The 16,284-nt window shown below is 44.4% G+C and overlaps 2 protein-coding genes across 2 annotated transcripts; both read left to right on the top strand.

The window, feature by feature from the left end:
- Positions 1-6,340: 6,340 nt before the first annotated feature.
- LOC126987021 (uncharacterized PE-PGRS family protein PE_PGRS54-like) lies at positions 6,341-10,707 on the top strand. The gene is made up of 3 exons (XM_050843663.1): positions 6,341-6,607; positions 7,398-8,821; positions 9,314-10,707. The coding sequence occupies exons 1-3, from the start codon at positions 6,577-6,579 to the stop codon at positions 10,586-10,588; spliced, it is 2,730 nt and encodes a 909-aa protein (XP_050699620.1). The 5' UTR covers positions 6,341-6,576; the 3' UTR covers positions 10,589-10,707.
- Positions 10,708-11,926: 1,219 nt separating this feature from the next.
- LOC126986796 (lactosylceramide 4-alpha-galactosyltransferase-like) lies at positions 11,927-16,205 on the top strand. The gene is made up of 7 exons (XM_050843167.1): positions 11,927-12,402; positions 12,647-12,737; positions 13,264-13,359; positions 14,007-14,200; positions 14,970-15,193; positions 15,358-15,564; positions 16,044-16,205. Exons 1-7 carry the CDS (start codon positions 12,198-12,200, stop codon positions 16,203-16,205), a joined length of 1,179 nt encoding a protein of 392 aa, XP_050699124.1. The 5' UTR covers positions 11,927-12,197.
- Positions 16,206-16,284: the final 79 nt, after the last annotated feature.

Raw genomic sequence — 16,284 nt, 5'->3', positions numbered from 1 at the left:
TTATGGTAGTTTTGATATTTTGCTTTTTCTGTCATGATTATTATTGTATTTCTTTTATTTTCTTGCTGTTGTATATTTTGTGTATATTTTCTGTATGTTAACTTTCTTTTGCTTATTTATCATTATCGTTTTCTTTAAGTGTACGGGTAATATTCTCTTTTCCATAATCACTACTTTTTCATTTGTTTCGTATTGATTTTTTACGTATTTGTACTTTTTTATTATTATTACGATTTTTTTTTATACTTCACGAGTTAGATTTAGCCTACTATCATTCTTATATTACTGTCTATTGTTTTGTAAAGTTTGCGTAGTTTTGTAAGTCCCAGTTTGTATATCTTCCTGTTGTTATAAAGTGTCTACTATATGTAAATAAGTAAATAAAAAAAACTATGAACATATCTTTTTTGTTTGTATATCTCCGTTTATTTCTCATCTTTTCTCTCTTTATTTATTTTTCTTTATCTATTCATTTATTTATCTATATTTAGTTAGTTATACATTTACTTTTTATTTATCTCTTCACTCATTTTTACTCATTTATTCATTGTTATCTTATTCCATTGTATTACGTATAATTTTTTTTTTTGTGTGTGTGTATGTCCCTCGTTTATCATACAGTACATGTTGAAAATGAATAATAAAAAAAACATGGCTCATCATCATTTTTTTGTGTCTGTCTGTACTTTTCCCCGCTGCTGACAGACTTTATTTCCGCTCTGGTTGTCTTTCGCTGGTGGTGGAATTACGCACAATGGAGAGGGAAGAGGAGGCGCTTTTTACACCGCCTCTACGTTATTATTATTATTATTATTATTATTATTACATTCGTCTGTTTACATTGTCATCCTTCATTCATTAGTAACGCCACAAACACGCCAATGACTCTGCTACTACTACTACTACTACTACTACTACTACTACTACTACCACTACTACTGCTATTACTGTTGCTACTATTACTACTGCTATTGTACGATCGATGCCTTCCGCCCTTCTTTCTTCAGCCTTCTCCTTTTGTTTCTGTGTTCTTCTTTTCCCATTCTATTGCCTTCCTATTCAGCTATTTCTATTTTCTTCGCTCTTTTTACGTAATTTTATTCTTCCCCTTCATTGCCTTCCTATTAACCTACTGGCGTCTTTCTTTCTGCTTTCCTCTTTTCTCCGCTCATTGCTTTCTTTTTCATCCATTTAGATTTTCTTCGTTTTTTTATTTTTATTTTTTTATTTTTTGTCCCGTTCATAGTCTTCCCTTTTCACCTACTCCTATTTTTTGCGTTCTCTTTTTCATTCCTTCCTTCTACTTCTACTACCACTGTTGGGCCATAAATAGCAAGATATAACGAGGGAAAAGGAATTACTACTTACTATGGCTGTCTGTCTGGTGTTGTTGCTGCGGTGGCAGTAGTGTTCTGGAAATAACAACAACAATAATAATAATAATAATAATAATAATAATAATAATAATAATAATAATATGAATATGAATAACAATAATAAGAATAAGAATAAGAATAAGAAAGGGAAGAAGAAGAAGAACAATTATGATGATGATGATGTTAAGAAGATATACTACTGGTAATTTGGGGAGTCAGTGGCAGAGTTCAGCATGCAGGATTGGTGGGCTCGAGGACCTTGGTTCCAGTGCCACCGATCCAATCTGACAATTTTCAACCATCGCCGAGTGACCGAAGATTACCCACATCCTGCCCAGACCTTCAATCAACCCTAACTTCAGCGATTTCATTCAAGGGGAACACCGGGGTCAGCATGGGTCAAGCAAAAATCATATAACCACGGCAGCCACTGTAAATAAAATTCGCCTGCGCAACTAATGGGCTGGGGTCGTCCAAGAGGGCGCTATAAGAAGCACCTAAAATAATAATAATAATAATAATAATAATAATAATAATAATAATAATAATAATAATAATAAATAGATAAATAAATAGATTCAAGAACGGGAAAGCCCTTTTTTATGGTATACATTTTTATTTAAAGTTCCAATCGCACAGCTTAATACTTTTATATCCAGTAAGCATAAGTGACAAATGGTTTTAATAAGTCAGAAGCAGATCGTACGGAGGGCGCGTTATCACGGTGAGCGCGTGACCTGGCATGCGACCTTGAGATTTGCGTATGCTCTCTCTCTCTCTCTCTCTCTCTCTCTCTCTCTCTCTCTCTCTCTCTCTCTCTCTCTCTCGTTTTTCCTCTTTATCTTTCTTGTTTCTTTCCTTCCTTCCTTCATTTCCTCCCTCCTTCCTCTCTCTCTCTCTCTCTCTCTCTCTCTCTCTCTCTCTCTCTCTCTCTCTCTCTCTCTCTCTCTCTCTCTCTCTCACCCACCCTCCCTTCCTCCCTCCCTAGTCCTTAAAGTTAAACACAAGAACAGCCACAAGGGGAGGTCAGCAGACTAATAACACAAACAAGAGCAAGTATTTAGTGTAGCACGAGTCTTCCCACACTTTGTTACTTGCAGGAGCTTGGAGGGGAGGAGAGGAAGGCGGCGGGAAATGGTCTCTCAGGGGGAGGGGAAGGCGTGAGAAACCGGCGAGGATGGGAGGCGAGGACGGTGACGTGTGTGTGTTTCCCAGATTCCTTTGCATATGAAACTGAAGATGACTCCCTTACATAAAAGACCGTAGAAAACTCCTTTACGTAACAGACCTAAAGGAAGTTAAATACAAGGTTGTTAAAATGAGAAATATCTGAAAATGAGACAGCAATTTGTTTTACGCGTTAAAATAAATAGTGTTAATGAGAGAGAGAGAGAGAGAGAGAGAGAGAGAGAGAGAGAGAGAGAGAGAGAGAGAGAGAGAGAGAGAGAGAGGAAGAATGAAAGAAAGAAAAGCTGAAAGGAAGAAATGAATGAATGAAGGGGAAAAGAAGAAAGATAAGAGGAAAAAACGATATACAGAGAGAGAGAGAGAGAGAGAGAGAGAGAGAGAGAGAGAGAGAGAGAGAGAGAGAGAGAGAGAATGGCTCGTGCGAGGACGAAGACGAGAGGGCTGAACAAAAAAGTAAATAAAAGAACCATGCAAATTACGCCACTCTATTTGACGTGAGGGGGAGGAGACGACAAAGAAGAGGAGGAAGAAGAAGAAGAAGAAGAAGAAGAAGAAGAAGAAGATGAAACAGTAAAAGAAAAATGAAAAAAAATATGACAAAGAAAACGAAGAGATAATGAGAAGAGAGACAATACCAAGACCATGAACAAGAAAAGAAAGAACAAAAGATTGAAAAGAAGAAAGAGAAGATGAGAAAGAAGAACAAGGACGAGAACGAAACCAAGATCAAGAACACCAGAAAGAAGACGAGCAAGTAAAGAATAAGAAGAATAAGAAGAAGAAGAAGAAGTTGAAGATGAAGAAGATGAAGAACAACAACAACAACAACAACAACAACAACAACAACAACAACAGTGACAACAACAGCCCCAAGAAACACACTCACTCACTCACCCACTCATACACCGTTTTCCTCCTCCTCCTCCTCCTCCTCCTCCTCCTCCTCGGCTTCAGCGCCCAAACAAGCGTTCAGTCTGACGGCCAACGCGTGACGGGAATTTGACTTGTGGTCGTGATGAAGATGAGACTGGGGGGCTGGGGGGCTGGGGGAGGCTGGGGGGGAGGGTCTGAGGAGGCTAGGGAGAGACTGAAGGAGGCTGCTGCTGCTGAAGAAGAAGAAATAGGAAAAGAAGAAGGAGAAGAAAAGAACAATAAATAAAACAACAATAAATTATAAGAAGAAAACGTAGGAAAATATGAAATGTTGAGAAATAAAGAACAAGAAAAAAAACAAGAACAAAGGGGAAGGGAAGGGGGCTGAGGTTGTGTTGCTAATGGTTAAAGGGGAGGGGAGAAAAAATAAATGGGTTAAGGGGATAAGATGAGTTTTAATGACGAGATAAGAGATGGGGGAGAGGAGGGATTAGAAGAGGTAGGGTAGGAAAGGAGGGGAGTTTGGGAGGTATGGGTATAAGAAAAAGAGTTGGGGAGTGTTGAGGGAAGGTGAAATGGAAGATACATGGGTTAGAGGGAGATAAGATGCTTAGGAGGGGAGAAATGGGGGTATGGGAAGCTAGAGATATGGGCGGAATGAACAGAGCAAAAGTGTTAGGAGGAGACGGGGAGAAAAAGGAGAACTGGTGATGGGGTGAAATTTTGGAAAGAGAGGGAAGAAAGAGGATTTTGAAAGGGGTGTTGATGGTGAATGAGAAACGGGGGTATGGGAATGGTTGTGGATATGGGGGGAAAGAAAGGGTTAATAGCTAGAAATAAAGGGAAAACTGGTAATGGGTGGGGGGAAAGATTTAAATAGGGGGAAGGGGGGGGAGAGAAGGGGAATTTGAAAGGGGATATGGGAATAGTCAAGGATATGGGTAGGAGAAAGGGTTTGAGCTACAGAAATGATTGAGAGAGATGGGGAAAAGGAGAGAACTGAAGACGATGAAGGGGAAGGGTTTAGCAAGAGAAAGAAAGGGGTAATTGAAGGGGAATCAGAAATGGGGGGGAATGATTGAGAATATAGGGAGGAAGGGGTACAGGGTCGAAGAAATTATAGGAAGAACTGGTGAGAGAGGGAGAATATATGTTATGGGTAAAGGGGAGGATATGAAAAGGGGAGAAAGGGGGGAGGAAGGGGAATTTTAATGGGGAAAAGGGAGTATGATGCCTGCGGTAGATTTGATAATGAGGGGGTGAGGAAGATGGGGTGCTAATTGAGGGGAGGTTAGTGAAGGTTCCTGGGGTGATTATAGTAAGGATATGGGAAGGGGAAGAGGGGAGGAGGGGGAGGGGGGAGACGCATTAGCCAAGGTTATTGTTAATGTCAGTATTATGTTAATTAATTACTCTGGTTTGGCTTTTAAAAATATGAGGTACTATTTTTTATTCTCTCTCTCTCTCTCTCTCTCTCTCTCTCTCTCTCTCTCTCTCTCTCTCTCTCTCTCTCTCTCTCTGTTATTTCTTTATTTAGTTTTCCTTCTGTTTTTTCCTCCTGTGATTCTTGAATTTAGTTTTGCTTGATTTTTTTCCCTCCTCCTCCTCCTCTTCCTCTTCCTCTCCTGTTCCTCCTCCTCTTCTTCCTCCTCCTCCTCCTACGTCTCCTTCTCCTTCTTTAATTATTTTTCCTTCGTTATTATTCTCTCTCTCTCTCTCTCTCTCTCTCTCTCTCTCTCTCTCTCTCTCTCTCTCTCTCTCTCTCTCTCTCTCTCTCTCTCTCTCTCTCTCTCTCTCTCCGGCGACATCGTTAGCTACAATGACTTAATTACGTCTCATATATTTTCGCCAACGAGCGGCATTTTTCACCCAACACGAATGGAGAGTTTACGAGCCCCGGAATGAGTGAGAATGTTAAGGAATTGCTCAAACGGGGAAGACAAGGACGGATGGTTAGATAGGCAGATAGGTAGATAGATAGACAGATAGATAGATAGGTAGATAGATGGATAGATACTGGTAGGTAGATAGATATACGCGTAATAGTCGATAGAGGAATAGATAGACAGATAGACGGAGGTGGAAAGATATAAACAAATAGACGGATAGCATATAGATAAGATAGATAGTTAAATAGACTGATATAGATAGATAGATAGATTGATAGATAGATAGATAGGTAGATGAATAGATATTGGTAGGTAGATAGATATACGCGTAATGGTAGATAGAGGAATAGATAGACAGATAGACGGAGATGGAAAGGTAGATTCAAATAGACAGATAGCATATAGATAAGATAGATAGATAAATAGACTGATATAGATAGATAGATAGATTGATAGATAGATAATTGATAAGTTTCTTGCCTACTTTAGCTTTTTTTCATTATTACAATTACCATCATCATCATCATTGTTACTATCACTATTATCATCACTCAATATCATCATTATCATCATCATTATTATTGTCATTATTTCCTGTATACTACGCGTCTCCGATTATGTAACACGAGCAGGACCCGAACTGAACCAAGCCGAATCGAAGCGCACCGAATCAACCTGAAGACATACTCCATACACCTTACCTAAGACACATACCTACATTATACTTTAACCGTGCGCTCTGGGGTGGCCGAAATGGACGTAATACCAAGAGCGGCCCGTGTGAAAACTATACAGATCTTTGCACATCCCTCTCTCTTCCCCTCTCTCTCTCTCCCTGAAGACGACCTTGGCTGGATGGTGGAAAGGAGACGGAGGGAGGGGAGGCAGGGGCCGGGTGGGAAAAAGAGATGTGTGTACTGGGTCGCGGGAAAGCAGAGTCGGAGGGGGAGGGAGGGAGAGGCAGGAAGGAAGGAAGGAAGGATGAGGAGCAGGTATATAAGCCGAGCACCTGGCCTTTCCGAACCACACAGCAGCTCCGGGTCTCCCTCACTCACTCACTCACACTCACTCACTCCCGCAACTCTTCTGAACTTACTTACTCACTCTCACTGTCTTGATCTCGCTCGCTGACTAACCCCAAACGACTCTTGCAATCCCGGAGGTGTTTACGACTTAGCGCTTCGTTCTTTTTCTGCTGTCTCCCTCTTTCTGTCTCTCTCCCTCACTCTCTCCTTCTCCGATCAGTCAGGATGAAGCTAGCGCGGATCTTAGTGACCATTGGTAAGGAAGATTGTTATGCTTAGTTTTGTTCCTCTAATCAGATAGCTTTTTTTTCTTTGACGTTTAATAATTTTCATTTTCTATTAGTTTATTCTGTTTTTGTCTACAGTAACTTGATCAACCTTTTTTCTTATAATTCGTTTTGTTCCTCTAATCAGATAGCTTTTTTTTTCTTTGACGTTTAATAATCTCATTTTCTATTAGTTTATTCTGTTTTGGTCTAAAGTAAATTGATCAACCTTTTTCTTATATTTCTATGCTAGCCTGGGAATTTGTATGGTATAAGTATTACGCCTTTCAGTTCAGTATACATATAGATTATTATCCTTTTACTAAGTGTATATTATTTCTCGCTGATATCTTTAATTTTTGGAAGAAGCAGGAAGATCTAGGGCATCCTTTAGCCTATATAGTGTTCATTCTGACTTAAGTTGACTAATATATACGATAAGAAATAGCATTATGCGTACGATATATTTTTTGACAGTCTACCAATTTATTTATTTACTTTGCTTTGTATTTTCTTGGGGGTCCAGTCTCCCATAAGCAGTAGTTTCATTTTTTCCCGTTCCCTGACACGGGTTACACGAGCTGTCTAATTTTGCCCTCCATAATAATTCAATAGTCACCCATGCAACGGAGATGAGCACTGAGGACACGCGCGCTATCGTCCATGCCCCAAACATTACTTTACATGGTGCCAGACGTCGCAAAACAGGAAAAAAAAAAAAAAATAGCCATACTTCGCCTCGTGCTTCCTACTCCAAATAACTTCTTTTCTCCCCAACAGGTGTTCTGGGCCTCTGTTTGGCCGAGCCCCAGACCTACCTTCCCCCTGTTAACGGATTCAACGGCGGGAACGGTAACGGAGGAACTGCCATCCGGGGGACCAACGGCAACGGCAATGGAAATGGCAACGGAAATGGCGTTCCTCTGAATGGAAATGGAAACGGCCTCAACGGCAATGGCAACGGGAACGGTGTTGTTAACGGCAACGGCAATGGCCTGAATGGAAATGGAGTGAATGGAAATGGCTACAACGGCAACGGAAATGGTAATGGCAACGGCAATGGCCTTCCCGTTAACGGAAATGGTCTTAATGGCAACGGCAATGGCCTTCCCGTTAACGGAAATGGTCTTAATGGCAACGGCAATGGCCTTCCCGTTAACGGAAATGGTAATGGCAACGGCAATGGCCTTCCCGTTAACGGAAATGGTCTTAATGGCAACGGCAATGCCATTAACGGAAACGGAAATGGTAATGGAAACGGCAACGGCTACTCCTACGGGCCAAATGGCAACGGGAATGGCAACGGGAACGGCCTGAACGGTAACGGAAACGGAAACGGCGGCAACGGCAACGGATATTCCTACGGGCCAAACGGCAACGGTAATGGAAACGGTCTGAACGGCGGCAATGGCAACGGAGCTAACGGAAACGGCTACACCAACGGTGCTAACGGAAATGGTCTGAACGGAAACGGCGCCAACGGTAACGGACTTAACGGCGCTAACGGCTACACCAACGGCGCCAACGGTAACGGTAATGGCGCCAACGGCAACGGTCTCAACGGCAACGGCGCTAATGGATACACCAACGGCTACACGAACGGCGCCAACGGAAACGGTCTCAACGGCAACGGCGCAAACGGTAACGGTCTCAACGGCAATGGCGCAAACGGTAACGGTCTCAACGGCAATGGCGCCAACGGCAATGGTCTGAACGGCAACGGAGCTAATGGAAACGGCGCTAACGGCTACACCAACGGCTACACGAACGGCGCCAACGGAAACGGTAATGGCGCCAACGGTAACGGCCTTAACGGCAACGGCGCCAACGGATACACCAACGGAAACGGTAATGGCGTCAACGGCAACGGCGCTAACGGTAACGGCGCAAACGGATTCACCAACGGCTTCACGAACGGCGCCAACGGAAACGGTCTCAACGGCAATGGCATCGCTAACGGAAATGGCGCCGCTACCAACGGCTTCGCCACCGGGGAACGCGCTGTCGTCAACGGAAACGGTCTTCCTGAGGGTGTCATCAACGGTGAGCTGGACCCCTTGGAAGCCCTGAGCGAGGCCATCGGCGGCGGCGGCGTGGCAGGGGAAGACTACCCCGTGCTGAGTGAGGTCCCCGACACCGGCTTCTCCTGCGACGGTCTGCTGCCAGGCTACTACGCCGACACCGCCCCCGAAGCTGGTTGCCAGGTGGGTGCTCTCTCTCTCTCTCTCTCTCTCTCTCTCTCTCTCTCTCTCTCTCTCTCTCTCTCTGATGGTTTCTCATATTCTCGTTTCTGTTCTTCTTATTCTTGTTACTCTTCTTCCTCCTGTGACCGACAAGTACTCTTCTTCTACTTGTTCTTGTTCCTCTTGTTCTTAGTCTTATTCATGTTCTTCTTTTCCATCATTACCACCTTCGGCATGTACTTTTCCTCGTAACGATTCTTCATCTACTCTTTTTCCTTGCGTTCTTCATCTTTGTCTTCTTTATCATCACCGCCACCTTTAATATCGTGTCATCTCTCGACCCATGTCTTCAGCTTTTTTTCCTCTTCTTCGTCGTCGACTTGTTCTTTCTCTTCTTCTTCTCCATCATCATCATCATCACGCTCTAATCCTCTCTTTAAGCCACTGGTATTCTTCACACCCCACTCATCGTCATCCTCACACCCACATAATCCTCTCCCTTCTAATCCACAGGTGTTCCACATTTGCCAAGAGGACGGGCGTCAGGACTCGTTCCTGTGTCCCAACGGCACCATCTTCAACCAGCAGTACTTCGTGTGTGACTGGTGGTACAACTTCGACTGTTCCACCGCCGAGGACTACTATGACCTCAACGCTAACTTCGGCGTCATCAACGGCGATGAAACTGATATCGTTAACGGCAATGGCCTCGTCAACGGCAACGGCAATGGCCTCGTCAACGGCAACGGCAATGGCCTCGTCAACGGCAACGGCAATGGCCTCGTCAACGGCAACGGCAATGGCCTCGTCAACGGCAACGGCAATGGCCTCGTCAACGGCAACGGCAATGGCCTCGTCAACGGCAACGGCGCCAACGGTAATGGCATCGTTAACGGCAACGGTAATGGTCTCGTCAACGGCAACGGCGCCAACGGTAATGGCATCGTTAACGGCAACGGCTTCGTGCGTACCAATGGCAACGGTTACACTAATGGCGTCAACGGTAATGGCAACGGTTACACTAACGGCGTCAACGGTAATGGCAACGGCGTCAACGGTAATGGTAACGGTGTCAATGGTAACGGCAATGGTGTCAACGGTAATGGCAACGGTTACACTAACGGCGTCAACGGTAACGGTAACGGTGTCAATGGTAATGGTGTCAACGGTAATGGCAACGGTTACACTAACGGCGTCAACGGTAATGGCAACGGTTACACTAACGGCGTCAACGGTAATGGCAACGGCGTCAACGGTAATGGCAACGGTTACACTAACGGCGTCAACGGTAATGGCAACGGCGTCAACGGTAACGGTGTCAACGGCAATGGCAACGGCGTCAACGGTAACGGCGTCAACGGTAATGGCAACGGCGTCAACGGTAACGGCGTCAACGGTAATGGCAACGGCGTCAACGGTAATGGCAACGGTTATACCAACGGCGTCAACGGTAATGGCAACGGCGTCAACGGTAACGGCGTCAACGGTAATGGCAACGGCGTCAACGGTAATGGCAACGGCGTCAACGGTAATGGCAACGGCGTCAACGGTAATGGCAACGGTTATACCAACGGCGTCAACGGTAATGGCAACGGCGTCAACGGCAACGGTGTTATTCGTACCAACGGCAACGGCAATGGGGCCAACGGTAATGGTGCCAATGGAGGAAACGGTGTTGTTAACGGAGCCAACGGGAATGGATACTCATACCCCAACGGTAATGGCAACGGAAACGGCAATGGTAACGGCAGCAGAATCAGTGGTCTGTATCAGACTCCCATTGTTTAATTAATGCTCTCTCTCTCTCTCTCTCTCTCTCTCTCTCTCTCTCTCTCTCTCTCTCTCTCTCTCTCTCTCTCTCTCTCTCTCTCTTTATCTATCTATCTATCTATCTATCTCTCCGCCCGTGTTCCCGAAGGTCCAAACGACGTCAAAGTTTGTTCTCGTGCTCATGTGTCTAGAATAGCAGTATAAAGATGTATTACTTCAATATCTTAGTCCACTTAGTTTGCCAGGTGCCATAAACATTTTATATTCGTACCACAATCGAAGCATTTCACGACTATTTTTATAATATTAGCAAGCAATAAAGCTGAATGCCTTTGACCACTGGATTTCAGTATACCTATGAGAATTAACGTTTACCCTTGCGTGTTCAAGTGAAGTGGGTGAGTTTTCGTGCAGGGGAAAAAATAATTACACTGACTTCACCGGCTTCCACACTGACGAAAAGAGAAAAAGAATTGCAAGAGAAAAAAAAAGTTGCTGAAAAGAGTTGCAGTGAAGTATTCGGTATAAACAGAAAGTGCAAGTTATATTATGCCATCTGAGTACCGAAAATCATCTCTGACAAAGCACTTCAAAGTTACAAACATTTTCCGAAGACTTTCATATCGGAGACTTTAAAAATATGAGTTGAGGGTAATCCATTTTTAACAACAGCAACCATAATCGTGCCCAAAAGTCTTCATATACTATCGAAAATAAGCCTCACTTTTTAGGTCTTTCTTAATAACTTCTTTTTACTGGAACAATGTTAAGCGGATTCTTTCTTTCCTTTAATTTTTCCGCAAGGGAGGCAGCTCAAGGGCAAAAAACAAGCAAATAATAATAATAAAACGCTCACTATGCGCTCCTCAAACAAAAGAAAAAAGGAGATGCCAGAAGGGAGGTGTTGCCCTAAGCTGGTTCCATTGCTGTATAAAGAAATGTGACAGTGAATGATATTGCACATGATGGAACTCCTCTGAAGAAATGCATGGTCGGCACATCAACACTTCATACTTTGGGGATCGCGGGTATAGCCTTTTTGTAACGGCACCCTTTGAGCTGCACATAATGGAACTCCTCTGAATATATGCACGGTTGGCACATTAAAACTGCATACTTTGGGGATCGCGGGTATAGCCTTTTTGTAACGGCACCCTTTGAGCTGCGCATGATGGAACTCCTCTGAAATTATGCACGGTTGGCATATTAAAACTGCATACTTCGGGGATAGCGGGTATGTATAGCCTTTGAGCTACCCGCCGCGGCAGGGGCCAGCGGCTTAACAGGAAAAGACGTCGCCTTAATTACGAACACAAGGAAAACTAAAGCATAAAATACACGGTGTAGAGAAATGGTTCGAGGGCTGACTTTGACTTGGGCAATATTGTACTACTTAAATGACTCATATCCCAATCTGCCTACGAGAATTTCATTGTAGATACGTATATAACAGACTTCCTATTGCTTCAGACGGGCGTGCTGTCGAAACACTCGCCGTCACGTATGATATAAAAGAGAATATCGGTGAAAAAAACAGGTCACCCAAAATACCTACAGGAAATCTCGCGAGGTAGTGTTGCCGAATATATACCTGGCCAGAATGGTATGAGAGGAAGAGAAGTGGTAAATGAGGCTATGTGGAACCGTAAAGCCTCTTCGACATCCGAGAGGGAAAGAACTCATGAGGTTACATATGCGAACCACGCTGTTAAAACTTCTGTCGCTCCTACTGCTAATGTTGGTGGTGACTATAACACTCCAGATGAAGAAACAGAAGGCGACACTACGAGAAAGTAACCAAATCTCCCCAGCCCGCCACCCCCCCCATGCAGGTTTGAATGGATGGATAATTGATGGTACCCGATAACACCAAGCATCAGGCATTGTAACACTAAAACCTACATTAACTTGAAACTACAGCAGGATAAATGATGTGACGAGATGGAGTGTAGTGTTTGTATTGATTAAATAACCGGATCAACTATGCGTGGAATGAAATGAAAATGTAAAGAAGTCGAGATGTTTTGTGGCTATTTTTGTGTGAGTTTGAGGATAATGAAAGTTGTGAACCCGCAGATGATGTTAACAATGATACGTGGTGGAGGCGCCTCTTGTGTCGAAATGTTCACTACACGAAGGACGCCGTGATTCTGCCCTTCCTCAACAGGTAATACAGTCCCCCCCACCCCCCACCCTGCCCCCCAACCCCCCCAAAAAGCTCACCGAGATATATAGGCTAATCTAACGTTGTGAATATAAACTTAACATTCAGCGGGTTTTAACTGTATGCTTTGATTCTGTCACAGTATTTATATCCCTCACTGGTTTCACATGGACTGTCAATCTTATTAATCAATCTATCTACCCGTTTATGCTACTCCAGGACACTTATTAATGCTCAAACGTATCAACACATCAGTTCGCCCAAAGTATGATCATATAATTAGATTTTGAGTTCGCCTATTGGCAAAGACTTTCGTAGATGTTGCTAAGATTTCCATGGACCGTTTTGTGACTGGTGATAACTTTACTCGGGGGAAAAAAACATGTACTCGCAAACCAGGTCAATCTTCTCTATGGCCTTGCAAAATAGTCGTAATGGCAGCCAGATACGTTTAAGAATACATCCTTGATATTGGTTTCTCATGGCCTGTCACCCTTATCAGTCCATCTACCTGACTGTGTTATTCCAGGGACGTGAAGCCATCCAAAGACCGCCTCAACGTCTTCCTAACGGAGATGTCCTGCTCGCCACGCCCTCTATACCGCTCGTGGTGCGCCCTGGAGAGGTTAGTTATTGATATTATTTTATTTATTTTTATATTTTTTTACGGCAAAGGAGTCAGTTCAAGGGCATAAAAAAAGGAGACAATAATGAAAAAAAAAAGCCCGAGAAAACATGTATCCTTAATTGTATAATCACACTCTGTACTGCCTGGGGGTTGGGATGGCATGCTCCTCCCTTCTCCTTTGTTGTTTTACTTGCAACAATAAACTATCAATCAATCAATCAAGTTGGAGCTTGTTATAATCAGCACAAGTTTTTTTTTTTTTTTTTTTTTTTTACAACAAAGGAGACAGCTCAAGGGCACACACAAAAAAAGAAAACAATAATAAAAAAAAGCCCGCTACTCGCTGCTCCCAAAAAAGAATAAAAAGAGGTGGCCGAAAGCAAGGTCAATTTCGGGAGGAGAGATGTCCTGATACCCTCCTTTTTAAAGAGTTCAAGTCGTAGGCAGGAGGAAATACAGATGAAGGAAGATTGTTAATACATAATGAGACCACCTTGTAATACCAAATTTCAGTTCATCGCCCCCTCCCCCCCCCCCCCTCACATTCTTGCCTTGTGCACACGTGACACGATCTCTTGCAGACTCCACATTCTCGTCTTTTGCAGCCCTACTGACCTCTTACAGACTCCCTCTTCTTCACACAGCTGGGCCCTGCAGAACCGAAGAGCGTCCGTATGGCTGGTGATGCTGGGGAAGGCCGTGGACCCGAGTGACGGCCTGCTGCTTGCCCTGTCCGAAGCCTACCCGAACCTGCGTCTCGTCACCATGGATCTTGACTGGCTGTTCTCGAGTCTCCCCACACATCGCCTCTTTTCCTCCGGGCAGTGGGCGGGGTCCAGTGGGTGAATGATCGTTTGCTTCCTTGATAGTTACTTATAAATACTCATGTTTGTTAGTGATTTATATACGATGATTGATTGATTGTTTATTGTTGCAAGTAAACAGCAAAGGAGAAGGAAGGAGCATGCCATCCTAGCCCCCAGGCGTCCTTTCAACATAGACCTTTTCCTCGGGTCAAAGAGTTAAGGCCAGTTAGTAAGGGCTTGGCTGTTTCCTTGATAATACTTCTTGTTCCTTGATGTTAATTGATTTCAACGGTTCTCTTTTTTTTCCTTTTTTTTTACCTGTTGCTTGTAGCGCCGGTAGGCTTCCTTGAGGGGCCTCTTGGCATGCTCTTAGGCGACCCCAGCCCGTTAGTGGCGCAGGAGAATTTAATTTATAGTGGATGCCGTGATGTATGACTCTTTCTTGGCCCATGCTACCCCTCTAGCTGGTGCTCCTCTTGAACGAAGTCGCTGAAGTTAGGGTTGACTGAAGATCTGCTGGGGAGCAATTGGGTGATCATCCGCCACTCAGCGATGGCTTGAAAAATCTGCGTGTTTTGGTGGGATTTGAACCTGGGTCCACGGGCTCACCACTCTGCCACCGCCTACCCTCTCTTGCCTTCAATGGTTCACTGCACACGGTCCCCTTGTCTTCAATGGTTCACTGCTCACGGTTCCCTTGCCTCTAATGGTTTACAGTACATGGTTCCCTTGTCTTCAATACTGCTCACGGTTCCCTTGCCTCCAATGGTTCACTGTACAATGTTCCTTTGCCTTCAACAGCGTGGCCTGGCAAAAGCCTCAGCAACATGGTTCGTCTGGCCTTGGTGTGGCGCTTCGGGGGCTTTTACACCGACTTCGACACCGTCTGTCTGCGGGACGTCCAGGGTCTGAGCAACGTGGTGGGCAGCCAAAGCTCTGAGATCGTCAACAACGCTGTTTTCCACTTCGAACATCATCACCCATTCGTTCAAGACAATATGGAGCAGCAGAATAAAAACTTCGATGTAAGAATTCAACTAGTCAGACAAATGTAGCCAGAGAGAGAGAGACAGGGACCTCTACTTAAAATCATTCCACAGTCACCATTGTTTTCTCCTACCATACAATACCTAAACCTATCTTCCCACAAAGTCCTAAATTAACGGTCCCTACTTTGCCTCATCAACAGGGGGCGTCCTTCAATGTGAATGGCGTCAACATCATGTCCGAGGCAGCAAAGACGGCTTGCAACACCTCTGACTTTGAGGATCTTGTAAGGAAGCGCGAGGGGCTGTGTCGAGGCTTCAGGGTCTTGCCAGAGTCAGCCTTTTACCCTGTGGCTTGGGATAGCTGGAGGGACATCTTTCGTCCCGGTGCTGGCCCAAACCTCCTCAAGGTTTGTATGTGCTGCGTCACAGTGTATGTACGGTAGAAAGTCACCCTCAGCATCAAAAAGGCCATCTTCGATACTGCCTAGTGGCCCATAACTATAACCATTTTCAGAATCATAAGCTAAAAGTTTTAACCCAGTAGCAGTGGAGATCATGTTTCTTAATGGTCCCTCTAAGCAAGAAAAATGAGAAAAAATCATCACTCACACAAACCATTTCATAATATATATCAAAGCATTTGTGATCAGTTTATGTATCATCTATTTTGGGGGGTTTATATCATGGCACAAACTTGGCCTGTCGCTGCTACACGGTAAAGCCACAAATCTGGCCCGTTGCTGCTACTGGGTTAAAATATACTCAGAACATTGCAGATCCTACTGGCGACATCTTGAGCCCACAGTGATCAGCCCTCTTACATTCCCCTTACACCTAAGTCTGCCTCATTAACCTTTTTACAGTGTGTGGCACCTTTGTCTTGCAGAGGCTGAACGGTAGCTATGTCCTGCACGCCTGGAATGTGTTCAGCGCCCTCTCCCCCATCAGGATCGGGATGGGAACACTCTACGACCTGGTCTCGTCAGCTTACTGCCCCGTCACGAAGCGGCACCTGTTGGAGGCAGGGAGGGTGTGGGGTCCCTTCTGACCACTCCTCACAGTCCCCCAGGAGTGCACAGGGACTTCTTGTAGAGTTCAAAGTACACTGGCATCAACATTTTATAATA

Source organism: Eriocheir sinensis, chromosome 63 (assembly GCF_024679095.1).
Source record: "Eriocheir sinensis breed Jianghai 21 chromosome 63, ASM2467909v1, whole genome shotgun sequence".
NCBI lineage: Eukaryota > Metazoa > Arthropoda > Malacostraca > Decapoda > Varunidae > Eriocheir > Eriocheir sinensis.
The sequence above is the reverse complement of the archived record's forward strand: the minus strand, read 5'-3'. Positions and strand labels throughout refer to the sequence as shown.